Source organism: Engystomops pustulosus, chromosome 1 (assembly GCF_040894005.1).
Source record: "Engystomops pustulosus chromosome 1, aEngPut4.maternal, whole genome shotgun sequence".
Taxonomy (NCBI): domain Eukaryota; kingdom Metazoa; phylum Chordata; class Amphibia; order Anura; family Leptodactylidae; genus Engystomops; species Engystomops pustulosus.
In genome coordinates, this window is record NC_092411.1 from 95474520 (window position 1) to 95499854 (window position 25335).

The window sequence follows — 25335 nt, forward strand, 5'->3', positions numbered from 1 at the left end:
CACGAGCAAGGATGCAGGTGAGCGGCTAACTTTTTTCAAATTTCGTGGTGCTGAAAGGTCAGGGGTCACAGGGTCCACCCTCAACATATCAAAGTCCTCCTTGGACCACCTAAAATCACTCCCTCTTAAGTCACCAGTTATATTGCCCAAGAGACCCATGATTGTATAAAGCCAGTTTCTTTGGCACTCCTGCTGGACCCCCATGGGAGTTTCCAGGATTCCCTTTTAAATCTCCAAATAATGCCAACTACAACTGCTTTATTGTCGCTGGGTGGTTTTAGGCACCTCCTGGATCAATTGATCTGTATCTAATCTAAGAAAGCCTTCAATGTGTCCACACAATGCTGGTGTATACTCATATTTTAATGCATAGATTAGTGTATATTAAAAACCCCACTAAAAACTGTATAGTTTCTTTTTAACCATTTCATCTCCAAACGCTGTTATGATGCAGAAAATGTTTCTATGCATCCATTGTAACATTGATTTATAAAAATCTAAGGTGGTAGCAATTTAGCAGGTGGTAAAAACAGTGCAGCAATGTAAGGTCTATTCCAGAACCAGCACATGCTCAGTGTTATTCAGGTTTGGCAGGCGCCCGCATAAGAGGTAAATATGTGTCCATATGGAAGGAAGATATGTCAGCAGGGATGTACACAGATGTATTACATATCATATATATACAAACCCCTCCTGCAAAACTCATCTTCAGTCAAGATTTCCTCCCTCTCTCCGCTTCTTCATGTATGTTCTTCTCATTTTTCTGCTTCTTTATGCCAATTTCTGCCTGTCTTCATTATTTCTACATACTCCTGCCATCTCTCCCATCATATCTACCTGCTGTTCTCGACACTTGCTTCTTGCCTTGTTCCATTTATGTCACTCCATCAATGTGCTCAAAGGCAATCTCACGCATTTAAAGTATTTTTGTACATATTTGTATGTTTTCAATGATTTTTGCATCTCGTTTGTTTCTGCTAATGTTGTGCCATCTTCTTCGTTGCTTCATCTAGCTGATTGGCAAAGCAAAAATGTTCCTGATGGGTATGAGAAACTGAAAGTATGATATTAAATGCATTACACTGAAAATATGTATAACAAATAATGTGCTGCCTATGTAAAAGGAACATGAAACATATTTATATGAGGTTTTAAAAAAATTATTACATCATACAATTTGTATAAAAGCAATTACTTCATATTATGCTGTTTCAGGGATGGTTCCAATAATAAACCTATTATAATGGCAAGTCTGGGTCATCAGAACTGTGTTCTGGCCAGAAAATGCTCCAGTATCAGATATGCAAAAATGTGTATATTATGTTATGTTAGTGTTTTCCTGGAATATTGAAAATGGCTGCAGCAGAAATATTTGTTTTAAAATGTTTTTAGAATACAATTCTTAGAAATTGAGTCATTATACTGGCAATGCCCTGTAATAGTCTTTCAGCTATGCTGTGCTCAAGTTTCAACAGGAAAATAGAAAAACTAGATCAGTGGTTCTCAACCTGTGGGTCGCGACCCCAGTGGGGGTCAAATGACCAAAACACAGGGGTCACCTAAAGCCATCAAAGGCCACGATTTTATTGCGTTTTTGCAGAGAATCACATGGTTTGGGGTCACCGCAACATGAGTAACTGTATTGCGGGGTCACAGTATTACAAAGGTTGAGAACCACTAAACTAGATTATAAGCCTTATTAGGGTTGCCCTTAGTTAAAGGGGTATTCCCATCTGGGCATTTACATTTAATTAAATTCATTTGCCTTATGTAAACATTTCTTCAATTGAATGTTAATAAAAAAAATGTTCCTGTGTGAAGATAATTTCTCATAAATGTAGAAATGTTGTCCCTTAGAAACCAGATAGCTTCCTCGGATACGACCACCTCACACTCTGTCAGCAGTGGCCAAACATGCGCTATTGAGTCCTGCCTGACCACCAGGATTCAGCAATCATTACCACAGGACGGCTGTGCGACATGTAGTAACTCCCGGACATTTTATATACAATAACCTTTTGTTTCTTTGTGCAATCCCTCCAGTAGACGTGGCTGTATCCGAGGAAGCTATCTCGTTTCTAAGGGTCCAAATCACTACATTTATGAGAAATTATCTTTACACAGGAACATTTTTTTTTATTAACATTCAATTGAAGAAATGTTTATATACGGCAGATTAATGAAACTGAATGTGAGTGCCCAGACGAGAATACCCCTTTAACACCTATGTTATTGCACACAGGACGCACCATTCAACATACTTTCCAGAAATCAATCCAGTGTATGCACAAGGAGACACTGGCCCAGATTTACTGAAGCCCCATGCGCCAGTTTTCTGTCGGACTTTGCACGTTCTTTTATGTGCAAACTGCCTACACATGTATTTAAAAAGGATAAGTGCCCCATATGTGCTGCACGTGACTTATTTGTGTCATGGCTGCATGTTAGCGATTTTTATCTAGGACTCAAAACAGTCCTTACTTCATGTTGAACAGGTGACTTTCAAATTAAATATTTCATGGCTCCCGGTACCAGGGAGGAGAGAAAAAACCCAATACACAAGCCAGTCTCTTAGTGTATGTAAAGATCTTCTCCTCATTTATTTCACAACCACAGTCATATATCAAAAAAGGACAGAAAGTCATCAAAGAGGCGTGAATAGAATACTGCAATGCTATTGGCCATAATGAATTCACCAGCACATTTTGGGAAAAAGTTAATAGGCCTTGTTCACAGACAGGTTTATCTACAGAATGTACAGAGAATGTCTCCAGAAGCTTCTTGATAAATAAAACAAATAAAAAGACTACATAGAGGCCAAAGGACAGCAAAATGCCAAGGATAATGTAAAAGGCAAACAACAGTTTAAATAAGAAAAATAGCTGAATTAAAACATTTAACTTTATAGCTTCTGAGTGGGCAACATAAGGCCAGACCTGTAATGGCATCTGTTTAGTTCTCTTGGTCAAGATAGCCGCCATTGAGGAATATATCACCAACACTGCACTATACCAAACACAAATTTCTGCACATAGAGGGGCGGTCGCCACATTTATCATGTAGAGTCCATCATGTTAAAGAGAACGTTTCAACTCCTCACTTATATTAGTTTGAATTTTCTTTCTAGCCCTCACGGTTGTGAAGCTATCAGTCCCAGTATCTGACCATTATGATCTACCGTGTTTCCCCGAAAGTAAGACAGTGTCTTACATTCTTTTTACCCTCAAAAGTCCCACTATGTCTTGCTTTCGGGGTATGTCTTATATTGGAAAAAAATGTCGATTTTTGTTTTAACCATAAAAACCACAGTATCCCACACATCTCCCATAGGGTTACAGCCCCAAACAGTATCCCACACATCTCCCATAGGGTTACAGCCCCATACAGTATCCCACACATCTCCCATAGGGTTACAGCACCTGGTACCGCAATGGCGATAGGATCAATTCCTGTACGGTGCTGGGTAGAGGTGTGGCTTCTTCTTCCTCGTGCAGGAGCCACTGGTCCAATCAGAGGCTGCACATGAGGGCACGGAGGCTGCGTGTTTCTGTATGCCCCGGCCCCGCGATCTCCAGCCTTCGCCGGCATCAAGCTCCCGCCGGCTCCAACCCGCCCCCCACATACAGTACCTCCACTTTCCACCCCTCTGCTCCCGGAACCAGCATTGTGCTCCCGCCACCGCCGGCCAACATCAGACTGCCATCAGCAGCCGGCAATCCCCCCTCCGCTCCCAGAACCTGCATTGTGCTCCCGCCCCTGCCGGCCGACATCAGACTGACGCCAGCAGCCACACATCCCCCCTCCGCTCCCGGCTCCCCCCTGCTGTCCATTTTGCTACGTCTAACTTTCGGGGTACGTCTTACATTAGACGTCCCCCCTTACACCCCTGCAACGTCCTACTTTGGGGGGTGTCTTACAATCGGGGAAACACGGTATGTATGCTCAAAAAGGAGGAGCTGGGGCTGGAGCTGGAGGCGTTTGTTATCCTTATCTTCTCTCATACTGTCCAATCAGTGACAGGCAACGTCAGAGAAACAACTACGAACAGCAATGAGCTGTGATTTCTCTATGTGCATCTAACATCGATGTTGACATTGCATTTACTATTTGTGTACAAAAGTGCAATGTTACAAATTGCAATGCGTCCGGGATGGAAACATGTGCAACGTGTAGACACAAATGCATTGTAAACACACATGCAATGTAAACACATGTGCAATGTAAATGCAAACGTGATGCAAGTGCAATATAAACACAAGAAAAACGGCATGTAAATGAAAAAGCAATGCAGACATGAACACAAATGCGATGAAAGTGTCACATAAACGCAAACGCCAGGTAAAATGCATATGTTACATAAAAGCAAATGCAATTTTAATGTGGCACAAACGCCACATAAATGTAAATGCAATGCAAATGAGAGATAAATACAAATGCCACATGAACATAAGGGTAAACGCGATGCAAGTGGGACATAATTGCAAACGTCACGTAAATGTAAGTGTAGACGAGACGTAAACACAAACAGTACATAAGGGTAAACGCGATGCAAACACGAAATAAACACAAACGGCATGTAAATGTAAGCGTAAAAGAGAAATAAACGCAAACACTACATAAGAATAAACGCAATGCAAACACGACATCGACACAAATGGCATGTAAGTGTAAAGGCGACAAAATCGCAATTGCCACATAAATGTAAGTGTAAATGCAACAAACGCCACATATGTGTAAAAGTGATGCATAAACGTAAAACACAAATGTGACATAAATGCGATGCAAACATCATGTAAACGTAAGTGTAGAAACAATGCAAGCACCACTTAAATGTAAATGCAATGTAAACATGAAGCAAATGAAATGTAAATAGAACCGCCAGTGTAACGCAGCACAAGTGCCACGTCAATGCAAATGCCACACACCCGCAAACATAAGGCAAGCGTAAATGCAATGTTAGTGCAAACACCTTGTAAACGTAATGTTTGCATAAATGCAATGCAGATGCTTTTGCGGTAACATTATGTTTGAGTTCACATTGCATCTGCGTTCATATCATGTTACATCATGTTATCAAATTTGCGTTTGCATTGCGTTTGTGGTAACATTGCATTTGCTTTCACAACTTGTTTGCGATGTAAAGGGAATATACACCCAATGTGAACGCAATTTCCTAAGATTGTAATTTGTAAACGCTTGGTAAGCAGAATATTATGTGTGTGTGTGAACACAGACTTTAGATGAACATAGAAAAAAAAAATCGCAGCTCACTACTGTTCATACTAGCTTCTCTGACATTGCCTGTTGCTGATTGGACAATATGAGAAAAGATTAGCATAACACACACCTCCAGACCCACCCCCAGATCCTCCTCTCTCACCAAACACAGATTACAATGGTCAGATACTGAGACGGATATCTCCACAACCGTAGGGGCGAGAAAAAAATGCCCCTGAATCTGTGTAACAGCTTCTACATAATGTCAATATGTTCATCTGGTGGGTGGAGACCTAGCTGCTTTGACTCACTTCTCCCCACGTCTCTCAAAAGTGTTGCCATGTATAACTGTCCCTCTTGCAAGCAAGATAAAATTTGGCTTAAATTTCACACTGACAGACAGCTAGAGTAAGTAGAGGAGGAAGCACTTGAATTCAAATAGTTGGGCCATTTAATGTAAGACAGCTTAATAAAACACCCTTATTTTTTATGTAATCTTCCTTTTTATGTTCACTCTGAGTTTTTTTTTTTAAATAACAGAGAAAAATGTAACAAATAGGGCATGCAGGACCTAGAACAAAGACTCAATTAACAGCAATAAGTACCGAATATGGGATACTATGCTCAATGGGTAGATAAATGGCAGTAAAATGGCTATTGAGATTATATAGGAGCAAAAGACTGTGTGCTTCCCTACAATAGCTCACGCTGTCAGAAGGGGATGACAGTGTGTCCTTAAATGGGAGCTTATATGAAAACCAAGCCAGAGGAGAACAGGGTTGGAAGATAAGAGAAGTTCCTCGTGCACTAGTCAGAAAGTGAACATGACACCTAGGGTCTGGGTACTACATCAAACCAAATAAAACATGGATAGGGAAATTAGAGAAGGGGTAAAAAGGGAGGGGTCCCTGGATCGTCACCAGGCATCCCCACAGCAGACACCTCCATGTGTACAGTGGCTCTGAACCAGGAGTGCCCCTAAAGTGAATCCATGGCCGTCAAACGCATAGAAATCACTTTTCTGACAACCCCTACTAAGGTAGATTTGGACATATTTGGTCATAGTGTTTAGAATGTATTAAACTGTATTTATTGCATAGTGCTTGATGCTGGAAGATATATCTGTCACTCTATTAGCTAATATTACACCTGATATTAATTGGCAAAAAAGTTTGCCCATATTTGCAACATAGCATCATAACTTTGATACACCATCCTTTACAGATGCCCCTCTACTTTCCCCATAAAGCCCCACCACTTTTCTGTACAAGTTGTAAAAAAAATAATTGATAAATGTGGCACACGGCATATTAATTTTTATGAGCAAATTCTCGTACAATTTGCTTGAAAAATCTCCTCCCTTATAGACTCTAAAGTAGCATCTGCCTGCAGGATTTTTGAGTAGGAAAGAGGATGGGGATCTGACTAAGCTCCTGGGACAACACAAAGAAGATTTATGTGTGTGCTATTTCTCAGTTCTTCTTGCATTATTAGGCAAATTAGGATCAAAGCAAAGAAGGTGATTATGGGACACTTTTTTTTATTTTTGTACACTTATTATGTTAAGTGTATCCTTTTTGTTATCATATTTTCTGAACATTGTAAACATCTAGATTTATGGATAGAGCAGAAGATAAAAAAGATCAGCTTTACTTTGACCTCATATTAATATTTGACCTAATACATTAATATTTGATATTGGTTGCAACACCTGACACTAATCCTCTTCAGTTCTAGGAGGGAATTTTTCACTGCAGTCTCAGCTAAAAGCAGAAAACTGCACTAAATCAGCTATTCGGCTGCACTGCAGTTCTCAAGTGCGCAAAACTGTGCCTGCAGTGTTCCCGGGCAGTTGTTTTCTGTGGCTTGTGAGTGTTTAAATCGAGTCTACCACCTACACTAAATGTTATTATCTTCTGGCAGCATATTGTAGAGAAAGGTGTGGTGATGCATACCTTTATTGTTTCTGCCCTTTAGTAGTGTCCTCCACACCAAGAGCACTTCTATTCCTGCCAAAATCCCTCTAGTGTCACCCCATGCTCCTCACAAGAAAAATCTTTCGAACCAAAAAATAAAAAGGCATGTATACATACAGATAGGAGTTGTATACTGTTCTCTTATTTACAGGATAGGAGAAGTAGTACTGTGCTGTGACCATATACAAGATAGAAGTAGTTGTATTGTGAATTGCCAATATTTGGAGGATATGAGTACTAAGAAAAGGTTAGTAGTACTGTGTTATCCACTGATGAATCATTGTTCGTAACTCCGCCACCAGAGGTTGTGGGAACAGATTGATGAATGCGTCGCTTTCCCTCAATAAAGAATCAAAATATAGACGAGTCTTCAGTTATCCATTGGACATCTGAGCACCGGTCAACTCCCTCATCTTCCCTCTTTGGGTTTCTGCTTGGATATGATTGGCCGGGGGAACAGTTATATCACTGGGGATGTTCAACATGCTCAGCGGAGACCAGCGATGGTTGCAATACAGTTGCATCTGTCCCACAGAGTCTTTTATGGCCTCTGCAGAGCATATACATCCCACAGCATGAGAAAACAAACAACTCTTTCCTGCTGGGTGCTACATAAACTACACAGATAGAAGCAAAATGGATGCCTCTATCTTCCACTATATGTCTAGGGATACATTGAGCACATACTCCGTGAGCTTACCTGGCATATACGCTGAGTGTATTCATAAAAGGAGATGTGAATGTAGCCTAACACATGCTACAGGTATATTCAGGTAAATAGATATACTTTATGCACACACTTATTTTTTACAGAAAATATAAGGATCAGATGGAGAATGCACTAGTTTTTAATGGTTAACAAAAAGGAAAAGATGGTACAAAAAGCCTAAAATCCCTATGCACAGGGGTCTTCATAAAAATGTAAAAATTTTGCACCAAATGCACAGATTTATAATTAACAAAAAAAAAGAAAAGGAAAAAAGTCATATAATGCAGGGGGGGGGGGATAAAATATAGGAAGGAGGACTTGACTCTCCAATAAGGTATTTGGAAAGTGAATGTAATACAGCCATGATTGTCATTTCTTAAAGAATAAATCCATCTTATGTGTCCTTGTAGCAGAGGTCTTTTCAAATCTCATCATCTTGGTGACCCTTGCCTTGACCTTTTCCATGATAGCAATGGATACTTCTATAGGAGCAATAGGAACTCCCACAGCCATACAGATAAACTGCAGCAATTTGTGGTCCTGGTTACTTAGAAAAGTAACGTGTCACAACATTCAGGCATGTCCACAATATATGGACAGTTCTGCCCAGTTCTGCAAATAGTGGGGAGGAAGCAGAATATAACTTATACCATATGGGTCCTGTGGAGTACTTTAACAGAGGTCTCTAACAAGGTCACCTAATGACTTCAACCTTGCCACATAACAATGTAGCGACATTTGGTTGGAACACACATGAGATATTGAGGCAGATTTATTCATCGCCTGCACCAGATTTGTGGTGGATTTGAGTACCAGTGGAGTGCCACAGGGGTCAGTATTGGGGCCACTTTTTTTTAATATTTTTATTAATGACCTTGTAGTGGGTTTACACAGTCAAGTTTCAATATTTGCAGATGATTCTAAGCTGTGTAAAGTAATAAATACTGAGGTCGATAGTTTAGCATTACAGAGGGATTTGTGGAAGCTTGAGGAGTGGGCAGAGAAATGGTTGATGAGGTTTAATGTAGATAAATGTAAAGGTATGCACTTGGACAATGGAAACAAAAAGTATAATTATGTTCTAAACGGTCAATTACTTGGTAAAACTGGAGCGCAATAGGACTTGGGGGTATTGGTGGATGGTAAACTTAATTTTAGTGACCAGAGCCAGGCGGCTGCTGCTAAAGCAAATAAAATTATGGGATGTATCAAGAGAGGAATAGATTCTCATAATAAAGACATAGTTTTGCCCTTATACAAATCCCTGGTCAGACCACACATTGAATATTGTGTACAGTTTTGGGCACCAGTTTATAAAAAGGATATAGTAGAGCTGGAACGGGTGCAGAGGAGAGCAACCAGGATTATTAGGGGAATGGGGGGATTAGAATACAATGACAGATTACAAAATTTGGGATTAGAAAAAAGACGTCTTTTTCCAGCCTTATATACTATGATACTATGATGAAAAAAAATACACGTCTAAAAGAGGTGTGGTCTGCAGAAAATGGGTGTGGTCATGTGGAAAATAGTCCATTTAGTCCATAAGGATGTAGTGCCACATTGTGAGCAGTTAATATCAGGTCTCAAAGTAGAACTCATCAGTCTAAGGGTGCATACACATGCTGGTATGTCCGCTGGGCAGGCATGCCACCGTGCGCTGGAGAGGAGGAGGAGGTGACCCCTCCATAGAAAACAGCGGCGCACGGCCGCACACTCGGGTAAAGATATAGTATACAGTAAATAAAATAGGCTATACAAAGGAATGGGTGGAGTTAATACTTTTACAGATTACAAAACTTGGGTTTATTCAGCTTAGATAAAAGACAGTTGGGGGGAGACCTCATTACAATGTACAAATACCTAAATGAGATCTCTGCAAAGATCTTTTTATACTTAGGCCTGTGACCAGGACAAGGGGGCATCCTCTACGCCTACAGGAGAGGCGATTCTACCATTGCCATAGACAAAGGTTCTTTACTGTAAGAGCAGTGAGACTATGGAACTCTTTGCTACAGGAGGTTGTTATGGCGGACTCTGTGTACATGTTCAAGAGAGGCATGGATGCCTTTTTTAAGAAAAAAAATATCACAGGCTATGGGGAAAAAACCTTATTCTTATTGGTTTAAATTATAAGATGGACCGTTGTCTTTTTTCACCCTTATATATGATGATGCTATGATACACAAAGTATCCAAATTCTGGTATCGAACAAACTCTAAATTTGAGTTCACCACACTGGTAATGAATAATTTAAGGCCTTCTCCTGCAATCCCAGACAACCAAGGATGTGTCGGACTTTATTCTGAATTGACACATTCTGGTTTGCCTGAGGAGTCTGTGAAGAAGGGATCATCGTATCACTGAAAGCTCTGTTGTTATGTTTTTATTTTAAGGCAAAAGATGTTTTTCCTAAAATCTCAGTATTCAGGGTAGATTGCCATCTTGGAACTATGAGGTTATTAAGTGAGTTTTGGGTTACAGTTTAGGCATGTGGTCTCTAAAAGGTTCGCCATCACTGCCTTTGGTTAACCTGTTCAAACATATTCTATTATAATAATTCAGCTGCCTGTGAGCCCTAAAGTCAGTCATTAGCTGAATCAGGATGTGCAGTGGAGCAAAGAGGAACAATGGGGAGCAAGGGAAACAATGATATTTTAAAAATAATTTTACAAAGCTGGTGACACCGAGGTACCTTCTTTCCAGGATGTTTTAATGACTGATAAGAGTGCAAAAAGTTTTCTAATCTCTCTCCCTGATTCTTATGTTCACACTCACTTCATACTCACTTGAATGGAGAATGGTTGAAAACAATCTAGCTTACGTCCCAAAAGTTATACTATCACCAGTTCAAATAAGACCTATTTAAATTATAGGCCATAAAAATAAAATATGGGGTTATGTTAGACTGTCCCTTTAATTAGGTTAAATCTTTAGTTGAAATAGTCTGTACACTAAAATTAGGGTTGCAGAAAGGTCACAGTATGTATTCCACTTTAACCTTGTACATCATTACATCAATAAAATATTGCATACAGTAAACATTATTTCTGGTTTTTATACTTTATCCTTACTACAAAGAGTCTTTTATTGAAGGTGAAAACTGTAATTTCTTGAGTCTCAGGGGCCATCTTTATATGCAAATATATCAATCTGCATAACACAGTATGCCAGACAATATATCTACAGAAGATTTTACTTTATGTTTTCTTTAAAACTTAAAAGAAATGACCTTAGTGGTTAAATTTTATAGCAAAAGTGTCTTTTATCTCCATATTTGATGAAAAGTGATGCCTTCAATGACTGTGCCAAGAAGGTTTTTCACAAAACTGCAGAAACAGAATACACTATAGGCTGTGATTTTATGAGGATCAGAATTGAGATCCGATTATGATGATTTGTTTACATGAAAAGATGTGAACAGTGCCTTTGTTCTTTGTAACAATGAGGCTGACATTGGTAGGCCAGTCATTCCTAAGCTGAAGACTGAAAAAACCTCCTGTTTACACATGGCAATCAATCCAGTAGGACCTGTCTGACCATACCATTTTTTTGCACGTCAGATTAATTTCAATTACAATTATAAATGATCTCTACAAGTCATTTACATGCAGCCATTATCACTGGCAGTTGCGATTAATTGGACTGCAAGCAAAAGTCTAGTGTTCATAGCCACCCATGTAAGTATCCAATGTAAAATACATTTTCTCTATATTTATATCATATACTAAAATTTATTCAATGAAATGACTTTTTTTATTCTTTATTTAAGAAAAAGAGAACACGGTATAGAACATATGATATATGATCTTAACTCACATGTGAACAGCAAAAATGATTACAGTTAAAGGAAATTGAGCATCAATATATACGTAGTAATAAAATTGGGAGTGACAGGGTTTTTTTTTAAGCTGAATGTGTATGTAAGTCGGAACTATATATTTTATAATTTGTAAACCCAGCCAACATTTTTTTTGGTCTCTGTGATAATTGGATTTTAAAAATGTTGGGTTGTCACAAGAACCAGGAATAACAATGAAGCTTAATTACAGAAACCTTTGATGACTGATGACAGGTGAATTAACAACATCCAGAGGTCCATTTGTAACTAGGGGTTGTCTGTAGGCTGGGTGTTCTTAAGTCGGGGACTGCCTGTATTCACATTTAGTTTTAGGCCTCTGTTGCAAGGATACATACTCGTGCAACGGCGTATGATAACCCTCCGGCCTCTTGATGTATGGGGCAGTGTATTACGCAGAAATCACTGGCGTGGCACAGAGGCCCTGATAAATATGCCCCATTGGTTGTATTTCTGTTGTATCCTTGCAATGGAGGGCCAGGACGTATCCCACTGTATGCTCACACAGGGGGATACGTCCTCCTGTTCCACACCTCACCCCAGAAAGCAGAATGATAAGTGAACAATGGCCAGTGATTGGCTGTTTCCAATGTTCAATGTTCCCCAAAGCTGTAATTGTCCTTGTATGAACAGTTACATCACTTGGGACCTTCCTGAGCATACCCTTATCGGAGGTCATGGGTGAATGCAATACTCTTGCATCTGTCGCAATAGGCTATTATGGTCCCCTCTGAGCGTATATGTCTCTGCATCTTTCATTTCTGTGTTTCCTGCAGGATGGGAAGTATACCGTGCAGACAGAGGCAAAAAGCATGCCTCCTACTGCCAGTATATGTCTGTGTATATGTTTAGGATAAATGCTGTGAGCTTTCTCGTTGTACACTGAACATATCTATAAAACGTGATGTGAATGTAGCTTAACCACGACATCATATAGTAGGAAATACACCCTTTTTCTAAGATCAATACTTTAATAATTTACTGTGAAATATATAGTTGCTTGGTTTTTGTTCTTGGGAGTAGAAAATTCTGAGCTTTTTTCATTCTAATTCAATTAGGTTAGGAGGTAAATAAGATCAAGCATGCTCGTCTCTGTGAGTTGAATTCAGTGAAGTATTACTCTGGGTTCATTAACCAGAATATATGGAACAGAAATATATTATATTCAGTGGTGTGTAGTTCTTCATTCCTTCTCCAAAGAATTTAGAAGAAATATTTATATTCTAAACCATTTACCCATTTATTGTTGGGTTTTCAATTTTCTGATACTTCTTAATCATGCTGACACATCCATATTACACAGAAACACAAATTACAGAACTATTGCCAAACAGGGCTATACTGTACAGTAACAGCAAATTGAGCCATATCCACTAAATAGGGAATAACATATAGATAATTCAGATAAGCCTTTGACTGCGATACCTAAGGACCAATGGTAAATTGTCACGTGTGCTACTGTGACCCACATCCTGGGTTGCAGGCGCACCCGTGCCCCTCTCCGCGGCTCCCATTTTCCCGTTCATCACTCACCTCTCCATGCTCCTGATCCTGTCCTGGCTTCCCAGAGAACAGGGACGCATGTGCGCAGGAGCTCACAAATTTAAAGGGTCGGCGCACCGCTGATTGGCGCTGGCCACTTCCCGGAATTGCTTAAAAGCCAGTTTCCCCCGGCATCCCCCACCGGATCTATGCACTCAATGCCTAAGAGAAAGCTAGTATATGTGTTCTTCTCCCATGTATTGACCTCCCACTGTGACCCCGGACCTGTTCCCGATTACGCTTCTCCGCTGCCAGCCGTGACCTCCTGCTCCGTCTTTGACCCTGAACCTTTGCCACAAGTCTTGACCTCCAGCCTGTCCTTGACCACGAGCTTGCCTGCTGACCTTATACATCGACATGGCTGCCCCCGTGGACAAGTCACACCTGTGGAACAACTTGGTAGTACACCGCCGCAGCAAATCCAACCCGCTTTGCGTCAGGCTCTGGTGATGACTGGGTGCCACTTAGATTCTGGTCCCAGTTGTCAGCTTGTGTCATCGTCCACGGCGGCCCAGGGGATTCACTAACCCTGAAGCCTGACAGTAATATTTGTATTACTTGGCCCCCCACCGTTGGCGTAACTAGGAGAGGCAGGGCCCCAAAGCAGACTTCTGCATGGGGCCCCCCCTTCCCACTTAAAAAATATATACATATATTTGTATACTCACACATGTAAGTTACAAGTCACACAGTTACACACGCATGCGCACACATATAGAACATATACACACATATACAGTGCCATAAACAAACATACAGCATATTTACAGACATACAGTAAATACAGACGCCACACACCAAATACACAGACAGCATATACAAATCATAGATGCAACATGTATACATCACATATATGTTATATACTGTACATATTATTTTGTACAATGTGCTGCATAATATGTCGCACATATTATTGTGCCAGTTCGGATGACGGGGCCCTATGACACAGCAGACCCCATAGTAGCTTCTATGGCTGCCCTGTAGTCACGCCCCTACCGCCTGCCCTTGGTTTTTGACATTGCATCAACACCCTTCTCCCAGTTGTCAAGCCCTGGTCCCTGACTGTTTCTGTTATGAGGTTCACAGAATATGGCAGAAATGAGCAAAAGACGGTTGCCTGCAGTCTCATTCCCACAGAGCTTCCTATGGAAATTCTGAAAAAAGCCAAGAAGCCATTCAGTATTCTGAAAGCTATGGTCTAAACTGTATTGGTGGTCATAATGGTTAGAGCAGAGTTTTCTGGGAAAATGTGTGCAGAATAGAATATCTTGTGTCATGCATTCCTACTCATCGGTTGCACTATACTAAGTGGAAAAATGCAGGCAATGCTTACTGACTTTACCCCTTTCTGACTAACCCCTTAAGGACGCAAGGTTTTTTCACTCATTTCTTGCTATCCTCCTTCAAAAACTTTTTCATTTTCCCGTGTACAGAGCTGTGTGAGGGATTATTTTGTGCTTAACAAATATTACTTTTCCTTGGTGTTATTTATTATTCCATGCCATGTACTGGGAAGCTGGAAAAAAATTCCAAATATGGATAAATTGGGAAAAAAACGTGGTTGTGTCATGTTCTTGTGGGCTCAGTTTTTATTACTTTGCGCTCCAAATAACACCTCTGCTTTCTTCTTTATATTATTTATTTATATAGGTTTTATTGCATTTTAATACATTTTCAAAAGTTAAAGGAATGTGTATGAATAAGAAAAAACATTTTTGCCATCTTCTGCCACTAATAACTTTTTCATACTTTGGTGTACGGAGCTGTGTGAGGTGTCATTTTTTTGCAAAATGAACCAATGTTTTCATTGCTACCATTTTGAGGACTGTGCAATATTTGATCACTTTTTATTCCATTTTTTATGTGATGTAAAATGGTGCAAAAGTAGCGCTTTGGACATTTGGACGCTATTTTCCGTTTTGGGGGTCACCCACGTGCCGTCGTCTTTTAAATGCCGTCAGTAGCTTTGCCGGTGGCATCTGAAGAATGAAGCGGCATATTGCAGCAAACCCCACCTCTGCATGAAGAGGGGTCAACCCTTGCACAGAGGGGTTAATAATGTATCTGTTGTTGGTGCCATTGGCTCAGTTGAGGGGATGGTGTATGGATGTTATTGCCGCTGGCCATTCTCAGTTCCCTTTCTGTTGCTAACTTCTTATCACAATCCCTAGATAACAGTCTATATATATGTTGGTGCCCATTTTGTTCTTTGTGCAGTATATCACATTTTAATAGTCCCACAAAAACCCTTCACAGCAATTCTTTGGCAGGAAAAGTGTTTAAAAATACTCAATAATCTCAGAATCTAAAGAGGGAAGCTTAGCAGCCAGCTTTCCTCTGTGTGATACAGATGATGGAAGTGATGGTGGCACATATCAATTAGTGTCATCAGCACTTCTCTTACATCATGAGTTATACAGAGTAACAACTGCATCTCTGTAGCCTTTCTGACTTCCTCATTAATTGTTTCAATGAAAAACTGCAAATGTTCACTGTCATTTAAAGTACTTTTTGTACATATGTTTTTATTTATTAGAATAATATATTTTCAAAGTATATTGTTTATGCATTAATTATAGAAAGGGAAATTTGATTATACAACCAAACAATGATTTAAAGTGCAGGGATCACATTAAAATGCAATTTATAGGGTGGGTTGACAATAGTGGGAAATTATCAGAATTTTACACTAGACTTTGTGTGTTACTACTATTTTCAGGGGGTCGGTCTATATATAATATTAATACTGTATTTGGGGGCACAGTTTTAGAAGTAGAAGCAAGATGACTATGTCAGAGACAAGAATGGAGGGGACAATGGAAAGTGATGATGTGCTAACTCTACTGAGACAATATATGACGTAAAGAAGACACAGTGACATGGTAGGTCTATAAGGGAACATAAAGAAAGAAAACACCTACAATCTGAGGACATGTCATCTGCAGTCTCTGCATGTAATAAGTTTGGATTCATTAGGTGTTTCCTGTAGCTGTATATATTTAGTCTGTATGGAGTGGCCGCTATTGACAATTCTATACATACATACTGAGACTTGGACCCTGGAATCCATGTTCCTCAGGGCATCTAAATAGGCTCATAGCCTTATTATCCATATAGCCTTTGCTTTTAATGTAAGCATTGCACACATTGTGATATTTTAATTTTCTCTCCGTAGCTCTCCATTCATGCTTACATTATAAGCTGTTATCCTGCTTTATACTCTTCAATGAGTCTTGCATAGTCTTTCCCCCGCAGATTTACTTACTGCAAAGTCAGTGCATATCATTCAGTGAATAATGCTTTGGTTTATGTTTTTTGGTTTTATGTTAAAGCAAAATTATAAAAAAAAAAAAAAAAAGTTTAATGGATTTTGTAATGCATTTAATAATTTTTTTATACATTGAGAGAAATTCAGAGATTAGTGAGCAGAGGAAGCTCCAAATTCATACAGTTACTGCTCATTTAGCTAAAAGCTGTTCTTCCTGAGTTCCCTATATGGGTGCATACACAACCTGACTGAGTGTGCATGTGTTCTTAAAAAGAAGTGGAGAGTAAACAGTTTTTTACACCCTGACAACAACGTATTCCACTCAGAAAAAAAGCAGGAGGCATGTAGCCTCATCAATCTCTATGTGGATATTGTGGGAAGCCGCCCAATAGTGACCAAAACCAACTCTGAAATGTTATATTTATAGAGAATAAGGAAAAGAGTATTTAACCCTACATTCCTCTGAATTGGTATTCCTAAGAATACTCTTATCCTGCATACATGCACACAGAAAATTACTACTACTCTTGTTTTGTATATATGGCCACTGAACAGTACTACTGCTCTTATCCTACATATACAGGTACAGAACAGAACTACTATTGCAGATGTTTTTTCCCTACATTTATAAGGGCAATGTACAATACGATTACTCTTTTACAGCACATAAAGGCACTATACACTTATTCTGCTGCTGTAAATTTTCTTATGTGACACAGTACAGCACAGTTTGGTTCAGGTGCTATAACCAGGCAGAAAGTGTAAAATACATTTTTTAAACATATACTTTTTAGAGGGGGCTGCAAGTTTAGTACAGTCTTGGGCCCATTCCAGTATTAATGCACCCCTCAATTGACAGTTTTTACTTGTCAAATATTAGCCCAATGTTTACGACCATCCTTAATATACCGGTATGCCAGCTTTTTTATGTATCTTCTAAATGACAACATATTTTTCAAAATAAAATGTATCTGTGTGTTGGTGCCCTCTGACCTATAACACACTGCTTAGTATTCCTCTGAGACAAACATAAACTATACAAAAAAGTTTTGTCTCTCCCGGCTCAGTTTATCAGACCACTGTAAACATCTGCTCTCTAGAGATTTTTGGTTTTATAGTTAAATATATTTCTGGAAAAGTGTGTCTTTATCCAAACCCTTTATTGAATTTTCTTGTTATCCCATTTTCTTAAAAATAGATATAACTAGTAATTGTACATTTCATTTCTTTATGCTTCTTTGTCATATTCCAGGTACGAACTAATGAACATTACAATTTCACTGTTTTATTTCTATATACTGTACCTAAAGCCAGAAATTAATCCTCTTTTATCTTTTATGTATATTAATAATGCCTATTAATGTAAATCTGTATAATTAAAAATGAACTTCTTTGGTGACTTAGAATTTCTGGATACAGAGCACTGTTTCAATAAAATAGTGCCCTACTACAGGGGTTTCTAATTCATTTTTAAAGAGGGCCACATCAGACTTATAATTCAATGGCTCAATTGCAATTGTTGGACTGTATAAATGCAACTATTCCCTAACAGATTTTTTTATTTCGTATTCCTGACAACTGTAAAAAGGTATTAACTCAAGTATTAACCTAGGGTGGGAAATGTAGCCGCTACTCTTTAATAAAATGTCCAGCAGCCTCCACTCACTTATGAAATGTCCACTGCAGAGCCCACCTTTAATGAAATGGCCACAGCAGAGCCCCCCATTAGTGAAATTGCCACTGCATAGTCCCCCTTTAATGAAATATCCAGAGTAAAGACCCCTCTTGATGAAATATCCACTGCAGAGCCATCCTTTAATTAGATATCCACTGCAGAGCCCCCCTTCCATTAAATATTCAAAGCATAGCCCCCATTTAATCAAATATCTACAGCAGAGACCTCTTTAATGGAATGGCCCAAAACACCCCCCCCCCCTTACACACACACACACACACACACTAATGAAATGTCTAGAGCAGTGCCCGTTACAAAATAAACCCAGATCTATACTTACCATTGGCTTCTTCTGCCCACAGTTCCATCTTCACCTTCTGGCAGTGCCCTGCAAACATGCAAACACTATGATGCCATGCGGCGGTAATGCCGTATGGTGTCTTAAGTCATCTCATGTGTGGCACCCCTGGGCACAGGATATCTGTCAGAGATGTTGGTGGGGAGGTTGTAGTGGAGTTTTGGCTGTCCCAAATCTTTTAGCAGCCTCAATTTGACTCAGCTTAAGGGCAGATACAGGTTATTCTCTACTTACTTGACTACTGCTGAGGAAGATTTCTGAGAAGTAGCTTCAGAACAGAAAATACCATAACTCTGTAATAAAAAGGATAAGCAGTAAAATATGGAAATTGTTCTTTTTGTTTTTAAAGAGGGAATCTCATGTCTTTCCCAGAGATTTAATACTTTTAAGATTTGCATATTAAACATTGGATGTTCTTCACTTACGGTTCTTTGGGAGTCTACACTACAGAATATGAAAAAAATGTGTTGATTATTTGTATCCATTTGCTTGATTGTCAATTGCTAATAGCTCTACTTACAAATACATTTCTGTGTTATGTTTCTACTTGTCCTGAACTCCATTTTCCCTCCGCTTTGTTGGAGGTATGGTAAGCAGGACAGTGATAATGTAGGCAGAACTTTGTAGCATAGGTTTGTGAGATCGGCTGTATGGAACATTTGAACATAGCCTCCCACAATAATAGTTTAGACTCCCTTCTGAAAATTCTGCATTGGATAAAGTCAAATCCCTGTATTGTTTATGCATTTTATTACCCTTCTGTGTTCACTGACCTCAGGGCCGGCGCCAGCACCTGGCAAACCTGAACAAGTGCTGGGGCTACAGCTGCTGGGTGGGCCCACTTGTGCCCGCGTCTTCACCCCCAGCATTCTGGCTGACACCACCCGTGTCTCTTCACTGTGCGGCTGCCGGCAGGAGGAGGAAGATGGCAGAGGGAAAGCCCTGCACTTGAGTGGAGGACTAAGGTGAGTATAACTTTCTTACTTGTACTAATCACATTTGCTAGTCCATGGGGATGAGGAGGGGATCACTTATAATGAATAGGGGTGAGAAAGGGGTTGCATATAATGAATAGGGGTGAGAAGGGGCCGCATATAATTAATAGGGGTGAGAAGGGGGCCTCATATAATGAACAGGGGTGAGGAGGGAGCTGCATATAATGAAGGGGGAGAAAAGGGGGCTGGATATAATGCATGGGTGGTGAGGAGGGGGCTGCATATAATGAAGGAGGGTGAGGAGGGGGCTGCATATAAAGCATGGGCTGTGAGGAGGGGGCTGCATATAATGCATGGGGGGAGGGGTCTGCATATAATGGGCAGTAAGGGCAATGAATATAATTCATGTGAAGGAGGGGGGGGCGGAATATAATTAATTTATGGGTGGTGAGGGGGGCCCAGGCTATATATATATATATATAATTAATCCATGGGGGAAGGCAGCTGCATATAACCCATGGGTGTGACGGAGCTGCATATTATTAATCCATATGGGGTGCATATAACTAATCCATGGGGGTGAGGAGGCTATATATAATGAATCTATGTCTCTACGTGAGTTTACTGCAAAAGGACACACTGAGGCTCTGTCACCCAAGGGCCCACTGAAATCTGGAACCGGCCTGACTCATCTCATGTGTCCTGTCTTATATTTTGTGTGTATGTGTGTATATTGAATGCTTGAAAACGAAATACAAATACAGTTTAAAACAAAAACTCAAAAAAGTATCAGAATGCCCAAAAACTTCTGGCTGGTACTCTGATCAAATGTATATGTTTTAAAGAGCCTCATCGGGGCCCTTTAATGACATCACAGGGGCACCGATTGGCAGTTAAACGGGGGTGTACCCACATGTAGTGCTGTTAAGCGTCAAGATCAAACCCTCAGCTACCAGTCTGTGAACAATCTCAAATGTTGGTCCGTGGCCCCTCTCCATATACCATTTAACCACAAGCCGCTGTACTTTTCTGTTGGCTGGTCGTGAAGGGTTACATTTTTTCGGAATTCCATCTTGCTAGCCAGGGAGACGGAAACTCACTGAGGTGTCAGACTACAGAGAAACTCTATGCATAGTGAAAGAGGAGAGCAATGAGTCATTGTAGATACATACATGCCCTGATATACATCTGTATTATGGACTTCCCCTGCACTTTGGTTTCCTAAATATATTTCTCACCTCATATCTGCGCACTTCTAAAACCTAGGGAACTGACAGAAATAGCCAAATAGTTCACTATCTTCCTTTAAACATCATTCATCCCTGTGATCAAGGGGGTTCAAAATGTTGGAAACCCATCAATAGCACATTTATCCTGTGGGATAAGTGTTTTTAAAAATTGGCTCGGCTGGAATAAAACCTGAAGTCCATCCAGATGTTTTCAAGTTCATTGTCTTCTTCAGTACAGCGACTTTGTGGGAAGGTATTGTCCATTTTTTTTTAATGGAAGGTAATAATCTTTGCACTGTGGACCAAAACATTAGAAAACAAGGTAGGATGAAGAGGTCCTGTGGATCACATTGCTAATTTCAACCTGTACTCAAATAGGGTAAACAAGTGCCTCATGCCCCAAATATAATATGAAGCACCAAAGGTAGAGCCCCTATCCTGTATATATGGTAATAATTTACTATCAAGCAGAAGTGATAAAGTATAGATCATGTTGGATACAATGAAGATAGATCATGGGGGCTGATATAATAGATGTACTCTCATAGTGAAGCAAGGTAGATGTGAGTGTGTGTCCATGTCTACATGAGAACAAGACGGGAAAATGAAAAGAATTCTCAGCATCAGGCTTCCAATATCTTACTTTGAAATTCAAGACACAAAGAAATGAGAAATTCCAGATAAGGAGACTATGGATGTTTGCAGTGTGTACTGTCATAGAGGCTGCAGCATATTGCAGCTCACAGCTTTGCTGAGGGGTTCCCTAGGTCAGGGCTGCCTGTGACCATGATGTCTAGATTGAGGAGTGAGTAGTAAATAATGAGGCACCTGGATGAGATGAGGGATGCCAGGCAGGGGGCTGCAGTTCTTTCCAGGGGTGGCTGGGCATGTAGCCCCCTCTTCTTCTATGTGCACTTTGTATCCCTCCTTCTTCTTCCTACCTCCTTCCCTCTCCCCTTCCTTACAGTTCTGTCTTTCCCTTCTCCCTCCATCCTCCTTGGATTTTCTTCCCTCTCTCCTGTTGCCTCTCTCCTTCCCTGCATTCTCGCGATCCCGCTCTTTTCCTCTCTGACTGTTTTTCCTCTCTTTCTTCTGTCTCCATGTGTGACAGTACAGTGCAGGTCTATTCCTTGCTCTCCACCTGAGTTGTACCGCATGCCGTCTCCAGATGACATTTCCAGCCATCTCTTCCTGTGACAGCTCTCTTCCTCACTCCTGCTGGCTGTCTCTGCCGTTTACTTCTGTGGCAGACCCTAATTTTTCTGTCTCTTCAAGAGACACCCCTTCTTAGGAAAGCATTATTTCTTTGCTGTCTCTTCATGTGACATCCCTTCTCTCTGTCTTTTGTCTCCTTAAATGACATTCTGTCACTCTGTTGGCTGTCTCTTGATGTGAAATCCCCCCACACTGCTGTCTCTCCGGAAGACATCCCCTCATTCTGCTGCCTGACATTGGTTCAGTACGTGGCAGACCCTCTCAATGTGACAGCCCCTGTGTGCCCGCATGCAGCTCACCTGTGACACTCGGCCAGTCCCTGCTCCTGCACTGTGTCTAGGTGACCATCCACTGGTGACATTCTCTCGGTGACAGTCACTCCGTATGCTGCCCCTGCGAGTCGTGTCTGCCCCCGGGTGTCCCCTCGCCCGCAGAGATGCCTTTTCACCCGGTAACGGCGGCGTTAATGTACAGGGGGGTCTACACTATCCCCGAATTACTGAGAGAGCACTCACCCACTCAGCTCCCCGAAGACGAGATAGAGGGTAAGTGATGCGGACCGCGGGGTGGGGGGCAGTCAGGGGCAGAGATCCTCTTTGTAGGTGAATTGACCCTAACGGGAGGGGGAGGTTTCAACAGGTGAGTGGAGGTGTAAGGGTTGGTATGGGGGAGTCACCTAAAGGTGAGGAGGACACATGTGCTTCCTAGGAGTGAAGTGTGATGGGGATGTATATAGTCACTGTAGTATGTATTGTGTGTGTATATATATATATTCAGTATATTTCTGTGTATATAAATATGTGCATAGTTTATAATCAATTGTGCATCTATCAATGTGTAAATGCATTGCAGAGACGATTCTCCCACCCCCATTCACTAGGTGACCCCTGGGATGTCAACATCAGGAATATGCCAATATCAGTGTTCCTGGGCTATTGTTGGGGTAGCCTCAGTCTGTAATATTGATGATGGTTGTAATAAGGAAGACACAATCTCTGGTGTGTGGAGAAGATGTTTCATATGTCTTTCCTGGATTTCATTCATTGACTTGTCCATTGAGGGTGATGATGTATTGAATGAATGGTAATTGGTGTAAATCAGGTGTCATAGTGCGCTGATAGCAGGGACTGCTGCCAATATGGTCTGTAGCAATGCCATAAAAGAAGACTGGCTGCTAATAGGAATTGCTGTGCCTATACTTATTCCATATGATTGCTAACTATACAGCTAAAAACTCGCTCTTCCATTTAGGTTACAGAAGCAGCTACATTATTATATGTACATGATGTTTTTTTTACCATAATCAACTATGTTGTGTAAACCAGCTTCCTGGCTCTGGGAATACAATAGACTTCTCTGTTACATATTGTTATGTCTTATAAAAACACCTATTGTTAGGGTAACACTTGGATCGAATGTTGGCATTGGTAACTATGTTCAGTGAAAAAGTAGATGCCTGTAAAGGAGTTATCCACAACTACCTGACATTTACAATACATTCGTCACCTTGGTTGCTCAAAGGTGGCAAATAAAAATTAACATTGCACATGCACTTGGGCCTATTCCATCCAGTGCAAATCATCATATTGAAATCATCCTAAAATGTGAACTAAGATGTGACTATAGGAAAAATACAGAAAAGGTTGAAACCAAAGGTAGACAATGATAAGGCAAATACCATGGCACTTGGCAGATGAGGGTCTTTACCTGTTCTAAAGCATATCAAGTATAGAAAATAAATTATGTCTCATAATAATGTTTAGATGAAAATACTGCTAATTGAGTTGGAGAGCTCCTATGCAGAGATGTGGTGTACGTAGAAACAGACTACAAGCAAAGTATATGTAGTCTGATCCTGCAGCCTGGAAAATAAATGGTTGTATAGGTTTTAATCCATGTATGACAATCTGGCAGAATAATGGGGGAGGGGCCTTGAGGGGTCTTTAAGACCTATTGCAACCAAACACAAAACAGCTTTTATTTCCCAGGAGCACTGAAGAAATAGAACACTACAGTGATTGGTTGCTGTAAACAACAATAAAGGCAATTTTCTTTTCGTTTGGGGCAGATTTATTATATAGCTAAAACTAAGTGTATTATGCCTCTAAGTTAAGGGTTAAAGTATGTTATTCGTATATTATAGTTATTGTTTTTTAAAGCTGGAGTGGAACATATGGGCCAACCAGTACACCCAGTTACGTGGGCCTATAAAGATTCTGTAGAACCTGGACGACTGATGGCCTATGTGACATTGTATTGATGGATTCCTGCCACTGCTTAACTGAAAAGCAACATTGTTCATTATAGATAAAAAAAAAAACTTTCAGATGACTCATAACTTAAGTGGAGAACTAATGCATTGAAACAATTTCTAAAGTTTCTTCTTTCCAGACTGGATTTATTGCACTTTACATTTGGTTTAATATGTAGACCATGCACCATTCAGACAGCATCTCATTTATTTGTCCTCCATGTCTGCGTGCAATGCGAGCATTACTTACTGCAATACTGCTCCCTTAGAGAACTAATGACCAATAGTGACATCCAATGTGAAACTACTGGTGACAGAAGGAAGAATTCCTTTGGTTTTAGCAATGCACACTTTTATGTGCGTTGCAAATAGTCTGCTGTCAATACAAAGTTGCCATTTCTGTCACTGTGATGAACAGCCAGCGAAGATTGTCTGTTGTGTGGATAAATAATTTATGTAACAAATATTCCTTTTAACATGGCTTAGTACACGATGAAGATAAGAAATGTTTTGCAAGTGGCATTAAAAGCTTGATGCTCCCCTTTGTCCTCTGGTTTCAGAATAGGGAACACGTAAATGATGGATCTTGAGATGTAGCCCTTCAGAGTTTCAGAAATTTATATCCATTTTACAATGAAAAAGCTAAATGACAGCTTGGATGAAAAAAAACCTTAACCAAGGAACCAAAGTGACTGTCTGTAATGAATATTACAAATATGTTTTTATAATAATAATTGATAATAATTCCTTTATTTATATGGCGCACAGATTACGCAGTGCTACACAGAGTTTGCCAAACTGGTCCCTGTCCCCCAAGGGGCTCACAATCTTATCATCCTACCAGTATGTTTTAGAGTGTGGGAGGAAACCGGAGGACCCGGAGAGCACATTTTCGTTCTATTTTACCAAATTGCAATTGGCCGAGTAACTAGGTCACAGTACAATGTCCCAAAAATTATAGTGAGACTAAAGAAACAAATTGTATCATGACTGCAATAAATAAAACCTATGATATACGACATATCAGGCACTAAGCTAAAATACTAGGAGTACGCTGTAGGCCCACATTTAGGATGGGGTCACATAGAATGGACTGCTGAC

General features: G+C 40.2%; 1 protein-coding gene and 1 long non-coding RNA gene across 3 annotated transcripts in view; one reads left to right on the forward strand and one right to left on the reverse strand.

Moving 5' to 3' along the window:
* LOC140127663 (uncharacterized) overlaps positions 1–22355 on the reverse strand; it is a 62873-nt gene extending 40518 nt beyond the window's left edge. For both annotated transcript variants that reach the window (XR_011855047.1, XR_011855048.1), the window contains exons 1-2: positions 22283–22355; positions 18839–18897 (exon numbers count right to left, since the gene is read on the reverse strand). This is a non-coding gene — a long non-coding RNA (uncharacterized lncRNA). The remainder of the gene's footprint in view (positions 1–18838; positions 18898–22282) is intronic.
* A 37-nt stretch (positions 22356–22392) lies between these two features.
* The window catches only part of CABP7 (calcium binding protein 7), a 55176-nt gene continuing 52233 nt past the window's right edge, over positions 22393–25335 (forward strand). The window contains exon 1 of the mRNA XM_072148605.1: positions 22393–22528. Within this exon, the coding sequence (XP_072004706.1) occupies positions 22420–22528 (109 nt within the window). The 5' untranslated portion in view covers positions 22393–22419. The remainder of the gene's footprint in view (positions 22529–25335) is intronic.